This window comes from Bacillus rossius, chromosome 17, assembly GCF_032445375.1.
Source record: "Bacillus rossius redtenbacheri isolate Brsri chromosome 17, Brsri_v3, whole genome shotgun sequence".
Lineage (NCBI taxonomy): Eukaryota > Metazoa > Arthropoda > Insecta > Phasmatodea > Bacillidae > Bacillus > Bacillus rossius.
Genome location: NC_086344.1, coordinates 11,585,568 through 11,595,023, shown reverse-complemented (window position 1 = coordinate 11,595,023; position 9,456 = coordinate 11,585,568). Strand labels below are relative to the sequence as shown.

General features: G+C 34.2%; 1 protein-coding gene across 1 annotated transcript in view; it reads right to left on the bottom strand.

Annotated features, from left to right (window-relative positions):
- Positions 1-309: 309 nt before the first annotated feature.
- Positions 310-9,456, bottom strand: part of LOC134540568 (zinc finger and BTB domain-containing protein 22-like) — a 38,918-nt gene continuing 29,771 nt past the window's right edge. Inside the window, exon 10 of the mRNA XM_063383387.1 lies at positions 310-8,111. Within this exon, the coding sequence (XP_063239457.1) occupies positions 7,974-8,111 (138 nt within the window). The 3' untranslated portion in view covers positions 310-7,973. The remainder of the gene's footprint in view (positions 8,112-9,456) is intronic.

Genomic DNA, 9,456 nt, shown 5'->3' with positions numbered 1-9,456 from the left:
TTACTTATAGGAGTAGATGCTAGTGTTACTTTCGCAAATATTGATAGATTTGAAGGCTCAGTGGCAGGTAATGAAAATTTTTTGAGGGAAGATTTAGAAAAAAAAATTAACATTTGAACATGTCTACTTAAAAAAACTTACATTATTATTGACACTACGACACTTACCATAGGAGACGTGGCTTCTCACACAGTAACGTAGTCTGCACTGTATGTTTCAATATTACTCAATAATGACTTTGCTTCTAGACATAAAATATTTATTTTTTCTGCAGATTTGGTATTTGGGTTAAAAAAAAATTATAAACCATATTATTCAAAAAATTTTATTTTTCAAATATCACAAATGCTCAGCTCACAAAAATCTTTGTCAAAATTATCATTAAAAATAAAACTAATTTTATAAAAAACTAAATGAAAAAAAACAATACTATACCAGCATAACTTCTCTATGTCTAATATATTTTATAAACATTATAAATAAATCATTAATTCATTATATGTAAACCAAGCTAAAAAAAAAAAGTTCTCACTAATCAAACATGACACACAACTTCTTCAGTGCTGATTAAAATGTAAAGAGAAAAATATATATTAGCTAAAGCTGACAAAAATTCCATACGTTTTAAGGATAACAAATTAAGTATTTATTCCCCTTCCCTTATTGGTGTACAAACACAAAAAAAAAGTATTAAAATACAATAATTATTTACATAATCAAGGTTGATATATTTACATAATCATGGTTTATACAAGCTTGGAATTCAAAAATTCCCTGACTATTCCAGGTTTTCCATACCTGAACTGAAAAATTTCTTTGACCTTTCACACAGGAACAATCCTGTGGTGCTACTTATGACAATTTTTCTGCAGGAAAATAAGGTTGAATGTGCCGTTCAAATGTCCCATTTTCATTTTAAAACGTATGTGTGACAAAATAAATTCAAAATTACATGATAAAACCTCTCTTCTCGGAACAGAACGCTAACAAAGGACTTCAACAGCATCTATATGTTTTTATTTGTAAACCTCACGCCAATCAAATTAATTATTGGTAATAAATAACACTCAGAATTCATTTTAACAATTGGTTATGAATTACCTTTCATGGCTAAACTAATCAACTGCAAAATTTGAAGCTAAAATGAAAAATCAATAGTACTGAAGTAGGAACCAGTTAAAAGAATAATGAGTATAACCAATTTTGTAATGTAATTTAGGTTCCAATTATTCCAATTATTAATTTAATTTCTGTTTAGTTGAGGTTGCCAGTTTCATAAGTTGGGGTTACCTGATTTTGAAAGCTAGTTTCACGAGTCACTCACTTCATACTGACGACCTTGCATGTCTTATGATAATGGTCGTCCACATTTCATAGCCAATTGTGTTGTTTTCTTACTAATTTTTTTTTTGTTGTGAGTTTCTAAATGATTCCCGATGCCATTTTTTTTCCTCACCAGGATCAAAAAAATGTGCAGTCTTGTTTTTTGTTATATATTAACACATAACCCTACCTATACGAATATTGCAGAAATCACAAAAATTTTCTCCTTGAAAACTTTTAGGTCTTGATCTCCTTACCAAAACAAAAATTATTAATTAAGGGGCCTGCCTCGTCAGGGGTGTGTGTGTGTTAATTAGGTGGGATTATAAGCGCGACGCTCGCTGGTATTTCTAGTGCGGTATCGCCTCTAAGCGCAAGGCTCTAAATTGACGCGCAGTCTTCTCGTCGTCACAGGATAACCGTGAAATTTTAGCGGTGACCGCAACATCATATGGCCGAGAAATGAAGATAAAGGTGTAATGCAAGTCCCTTAAGTGCTTTCAAGAATCTGTACTGGTTGTTTTACACCTAAAAATTACTCTAAAAACATGTGTTAAGGCCATTTTAACTCTTCTAGAAATATAGTTTAAAAACTTGATCCAAAATTAAAAGTACTTTTCGGGCCTCAGCGAACTCTTAAATGCTTTTCGTAAGCAGACCTCACTTGGATATCTCGAGTAGTTTTGAAATCGCGTTGTTTTTCCTGGAGCTCTGCACACCGTGGGTGTGCCTGGGTAGGCGGAGCCCTTAAAACTTTATCGCAAGTGATAAAATTATATTTTTTAATAACTCTTCATAAATTTAATTCAATTAATCCCCAGAAGCTGGTAATCTCCAGAGCTATTGGAAATAAATTCAGTGTTTGATTTTTGACCATACAGGCACATCCAAATAAATGGCAGTGAAGTAAAATTAACGCAGCTTGAGATCAAAAGATATGTTCACAAATGATTACTATCGATTCACCTGAAACAATTGACTAAAGGCTATTGAACTTGTTCAAATTTGTGTTTACAGTAAAAAAAACACACGAAAATTCACGAAATGAGGGTAACTCAACTGAATTTTGTGATATTAAATATTTCCCAATTTTTTTAATTGCCTAAACGTCAATCAAGGGGGTATTTATCTTTTCAATTTTGTTAGCACAAGAAGAAATTCCATAAATATGTTATGATTTACCTGACATTTCCCGGAATTCCCTGATTGTTTAAATTCCCTGACTTTTCCCACATTTCCCAGTTTTCTAATCTTGCAGCAACCATGATAATAATAATAGGCACTAAAATTACCTCATTAAATTAACAACACCCTAAATTTTAAGTAAACCCAAAATGTTTTACAAACAAAACATCACAACCTCTTATTGTCTTAGTAGCAGAAAAAAATCAAATTATGAACTACAGTAAAGAAAGACACTTTAAAAAAATTTCTAAAACTAATTCATACAAAACTAACACAAATAAATAAATTACAACACATAAGGGGATTATTGATCTTAAATTCAGTAACATGACTGAGTCATTAATCAATGCATCAATATAGTCATGATCATGAGTTGGTGATAATGCTGAACCAGTACTGAAACTAAGGCACTGTTTGAAATATTGTGAGCACCCGGACTTATTTCCAATGACACAAAACACTAGTATTATTCTATTTTTAAATTGTAAAAAGTATACATGTATTGTACAAATAATGACCAAGGTTAGGAAACTATAGACATGTAGCAGTCATCATACGTGTGATTATAACATGCTATACATAAAATTAAAATTGATTCACAGCAATTTACATCTTAAATTAATATAACTTTTAGCATAGCTTCTGATCGCAACACATCACATAGATGGGTCCATGTGTTGCGAATGCAAGATTGAAGTTTACAAAGAAGAATTATACTCAAGAAGATAACATTAAAAATAACAAAAAAAGGAATACCTGTCAAAAATTTTTGTGAAATATTTTTTTGCAAAACTAAAAAATTATTTAAGTTTGAATATTTTTTTTCTAGTAAACTCTTAGTTTACATTACCACAATAGAGCCACTGCTTTAAAAATATTTGGAACTGGATCATCTCCACTCGGAAATGATGACAGTCATGCCAACCTCTAGCCAGACAAGTCCTTTGCCTTTTTGCCGTATTGGGTGATGTTTCGATTGTATTGACACGGAAATACAGTATAACCCTGTTAACAAGTTTCTCAAGGTCCCTATAAATTAGATGTATTAACAAACAAAGTTTATTGAAAGGGTAAAATGTATGTAATTAAAGATACAGCACAAAAATATTTTAAAATATTATGCAGGAAAGCAAGATTTTCTTCACAGGGTTTTACAGTAAATATCAGGTTTTGATCAGTATGAGTAAATAATCAGTACTGGCTCAGGAGTACTTACGTAGATAGGTAGTAAATATGAATCAATTCCTATAAGGGTCAGTTTGTATTTACAACAATAATATATAAACTCCTAGGACTAGAAAGTAGAAAGTAACAACAATTTTATGATAATGAGCAGAAAAATTATAAACTAAAAGAACTAAAAATAATAAACTCTTTATACATCACGTTTCTATAAAAAAAAAAATTTTACAAACCAACTGGTGTATCAATGTTGCCAAATCAGAAAAAACAAAATTTAAACACAAGAAATGAAAGCAACACACAAGATTTTCTAAAACTAATTACTTAAAGATAAACACTAGAAAAGTTATAATGATTCATTGCATTGCTGATTCAGTACCACAGGATGGATTCTGGATTCTTTAGTCATGATTTCTTGGACATATAACATGTGTCATACAATAATTTGACACTATAATAAAGTAATTTAATAAAAAAAATTAACTGAAACATTACAATATTATGATCAGTGCTCAATAATGCCGTTAGCACTTGATGGGATCATTTAATATACGTAATAACATTATCACTAATATATTATGATTATGAATTGTTAACTGCATTAGTAACTAATAACTCATTACTCATTGCTTCTGCACTGCATGATGGAGTCAATGAATTTGAGCTCTATGGAACATCACTTTATCATCGCTCATGATTCAATTTCATACAAGATTATAGTCTCATTGCTTAAGAAATCAGTAACATAAATTATAATCATTGATAGATAACAAGATTTCATAGTACATATAAGTATTTAAAATATGTTTCATAATTGAGAATTCTCATATTTCTGCTGATTATTTTATAACTGTACATAGTTGATGACAAAAAAATACATGACAAACACTAGGGCTGGGCCGATGCCGATTCCGATTCTTAAGTATCGGCCGATATTCAGAGTATCAGCATCGGCAGCATCTGTAAAATATTTGCCAATACTTTGCGCCGATACCTCAGTCCAAGTTCTTAAACTGTGTTATATTGTTTTTGTTAGAAAAAAATCACTAAGTAATAGTATTTCACGCAACTGGTTTTTTTGGTAAGTCAAAACTAACTTTTAAAATAATTGCCTAATTTTGTAATTTATGCACTATTACCCTAAGTTTTCTGCCCACAGCACTAGTGTTTTAAAGAAAACCGGTCGTGTTGATTATTTTAAAAATACAATGGAGCCAAAGAACCATAGAGATGTGCATAGGCTACTATAAATGTATAAATGTCCTAAACTTGAGTTTATACCATTTCTTATGTACCAATGTCCTCTATAATGTTTAATAATATTGTACTTATGCAGAATATATATATATAAAATTGACTTGACTTGTTCTATATCCCAGAGCCCTTAACTCCATATGGGATCCACTGAACAAAAACTGAATAAATAAATAATAAAATATTCATTGCCAACTGTGGAGCAAAGACAACCTCACATTACGTTTATCAGTGCTCGCGATAAAGTAAATTTCACTCATAGAAACAGTTGCTGAAGAACGTCTGAGTAGCTTGCCCCATCTACATGTTATTTATATATCTATGACTTTGCTGATGTTATGTTGTTGTGTTTGTTTACAATTTAGTATTTACATTAGCTTGAATTGTTAAAATCTATACCTAAAGTGATATTTTAAAGATTTTTCTGAGTGTGATGATATGGCTGGGAAGAGAAGTGAAGTTTGGAAATACTTCACTCTTCAGTCAAATGAAGATACCAAGGCTACATGCACTTTCTGCCATGTAAAAATATCACGAGGTGGGGAAATGCTTAAACACGTGGGCTGAAAAAAAAAAAAGGATTTGTGTTTTATTATTATTGTAAGATGCATGTTAGTAAGTGTTTTGACCATTTGATGGTACTCTGTCATTATAAAATGAAATTGAAAAATACTTTATAAGTAAAATATCCTTTCATAAAACAAACATTTCTTTGGTTAGTATCGGCATTGAGTATCGGCCCATAAGAATCGCTATCGGTGGAATCGGTGAAAAGTGGTATCGGCCCAGCCCTAACAAACACACGCCCGTTTGATTTTATACGCGAGTCGTTCTGAGCACTTAATTTTTTCAAAAGATAAAGTTGAAAATAATACACAGGTTTTTTTTTTTTTAATGAATTCGCTGAAAGAATGAAATTTAGTGATTCAGATAAATCTAATTTCATTTTGTGTTTATCAAGTTTACATAGGTTTCCTTGATATTCACCCTATAATCTTGACTCAATACATCAATAATAAATCCTCAAATATGCCACCGGATAATTACTAATTCATTAGCAGCACGTGATAAGATCATTCAAGTTCATCTCCACCATTCACAAGATCACAACACACATAATCTTTAGTACACACGGAGTTCGCTGCTCAAGAATCTACGACGGACGATGGCTAGGGACAGATGCGTTCCGCAAAAATAACGCAGGTCAATACAAGACGCTAGTGAAAACAACGTGTGTGTACACATAAAGCCTTCTTTCTACCCTCATTGATAGAATAATTTTCAACGTACAGCAACAAAATTTAAGTGGACTACCAAAGTTAACTAGTAAAGCAACCATATTCTTTACCGACTCGGTCATCGGGAGAAAGAACTGCTCTCCCAGGCCACCGAGAAAGAAGGGCAGTGCACCTAGCACTGTCTTGCACAGAGCCGCGACAAGACACACAGGAATTGGGGCTGTTCCGATACGGATACCTCTGATACTACAACCATCATTAATAGTTACCGGCCACACTTTATAAATAAGAAAATGAAACATATTTTTTTTTTTTTTTTTTTTTACAAATTTCTTAGCAATCAACATATTTTTTTATTAATTCTAAAAAAAAAATTACTCCTTTTAACACTCTACCTCACTATTTTTTTTTTTTTGGCAAACATTATTTTATTCACCCGCAGTTAACCAGTAGACACTTAATAACTATTCAGATTTGCTTTTTAAAAAATATAAATGAATCTACATGATCTGACAGCAAAGCAGATCTGCGGTACGTCACAAACTAGGGGGGGGGGGGGGGAAAAAGAGAAAAAAACGAAGCAAGTATTAGGAAGAAACAAATCTGTTCAGGTTAAATAACCTCCGATCCCACCAGTACCCGAGAGCCGAACGTCGGCCGGTATCTTGTTCCAACATCGGAACAGCCCTGGTAGGAATGTATTCCTGTGTTGCGTCTTTGAATATATATACTGTACAGAAGTCGCGAGCGGATAGGATTTACTCTACGTTTTCCAGGAGCGCACGATGAGCAGCTCGGGAACTTCACCGCTGCAGTGCGCTGCCGTAACGCCCTGTATCGTCTTACACGTTAGAGCGCAGCACTGTCGCCCGCTGTCATTCCCCGCACCCCCCACCCATCATTCACTGCAGCTCAAGGTCGTTCAACAGGAGGGTGGGGGAAGAAGGGGTGTTTTGAAGAGTTCGACACTTGTCCGCTAGGGACCACCACAAGTCGATGCAGGACACGGCAACGACAATAGCAATTCATTTCCCGCTGCAGCGGTGGGAAAAATTGGGGATGGAGGGGGTGGGGGGTAGCCACAAATGGACATAATTTGGCCTCGCTGGTTCGTACGTACAACTCGGTCATAAGGACAAATTTTGGAGAACCGCGAGTGTAATTAGAATCAAGGTTTTCACCGTATCTCCAATGTAATTTCCATGGAATGTGAAAACACTTTGTATTTCAGTCACACTTTGTCAATTCCTAATTTTAATTTTTTGATTGTAACTTATCTAATTTTTTTTGTATGTTGTAATAATTCTACCCTATAGTTACAATATTAATGTATAATTATTTATTATAATTAATTTAAGTGTAAATAAAATTTAGTTATTTCATAGCAACAAAGAATGGCGTCCTCTAGAATGTAGGTACACCTGACCCCACACATTCATGGTTTAACTCCATGTTTCACTGAGATATACATTGTCCACTGCAGTGGACGGATAGACAAAGGGTTAATGAAAGTTTTGTACTAACAGGGTTTTTATTATGAGATTTCACTGTATCTAAATGAATGAACATGAGCACATGTTGAGCTTGCGACCTCTGAAACGCGGGTCCAGTGTCAATAGCCCCTGCCATGGTGGCGATTGCGGCGGCGAATCGACCAACTACCTCAAAACCGTATTGGAAATGTTTAACCTGGGCTGGCGACCTCTATGCAGTGTATACATTCAAAGGTTGCGTCGACCAGCACGGTGGTCGTGCCGGCGTCCTCCTCCGGCTGGCGCGGGCGACGAGGGACTACTTGCCCGGAGCCGGGGCGTGTTCCCGCGCGGCGCCGGGCTCCAAGGACGGGCCCTTGCCCTTGCCCACGCTCTTCCAGCGGCCGGAGCGGCCCAGCACGGCGCCCACGTACGCGTGCAGCTGCCCGGGCTCGCGCTGCGCACACACCACAAACCCCGCCGAGCTCACAGACACGTCCCCCGCCACCACACGCACAGCCACGGCTGCAAAAACAACTTTGTCACAAATAAACAATGCAATTTCCGTTCACCATAGATAAATATGTATCGTTAACATATGCCACTTCAAAGATAAAAGTACACAAAGTATGTTCCATATTGACGGGACTACTGATTAGCTGCTTATATGCTCGTTGCTTAGTTGGAGTAACATTACTGCATTTTTAATTAGGAAGTTATGGAAAACATAAAGTGCTGCAATATTTGGCGTATGGGAAACCCATTGTTTGGGTTATATTGGAGGCTATTAATAAATAAATAAATAAACAGCCTTTGTTATTATAGGTAGGTTATACAACAAAACGATCTTCAAAAAAAAGCTTGATCTCGGTTGTTAGACGACCCCCAATTTTTTGATTCCTCTAGAAGGAAAAAACTATCGTCTAATTTTCGGGTGAATACGGTACATGAACATAAATATGTACTGTGAAACCTCAGTACCAAGTACCCCGCTTTCAAAACACTTCTCGCGATAAATAAAACTATGTATTCGTCGTCGAGAATCAAAAGCGATTTTTATTTTAGAAAGTCATTATGAGATTGAACTGTGAATGTGTAAGTTAATAATAATACACTGGATTTAAATTAAAAATTGACCATTCCAATACATACCAACATTTTTTAAAATAACTCAATTCATATCATCACAAGTCATGCACTTGGAGGATGGCAACAAAACAAGGACATGTAATTATCACATTTACGGGAACGCAGATTTTTGTTGTTGTGAATATCAGCGTAATTTTGTTGAAAATGCAAATTTTTTTTATTATTTGAAATAAAAAAAAACAACTGAGAATTCACTTCCAAATTCTTGAAACATTGCATGATTCACATTAAAAAATTTATCTTACATTTACAGTGAAACCTCATTAATACAAACCTGAAGGGGAGTAAAATATTTCAGTTTGTAATAACGAGGTTCATATTAATGAGGTTCTTGAGCCAATAGGTAGAATAAGAACTCGATAAGAAATATTGAATTCCTACATGTCAGAGCACTAAAAATGTGGAATATTATTATTGTAATAGAAGCCAGATATTGACATGCACACTAACAAAATACACTTAGAAGCAATTTTAATAGTTTTAATAAAATATACTATAACAGACTGATAATTAGTATACATATACGTATGTATGTATTCTTATTTAATTTGCTTCCAAAGTTTTGACAAAAATGATTAACATTTACCGTACAGTTAATTGCTGTTGAGTGTATAGCAATTCTTATGCAAAGTATGCAAGATATATTTACATAG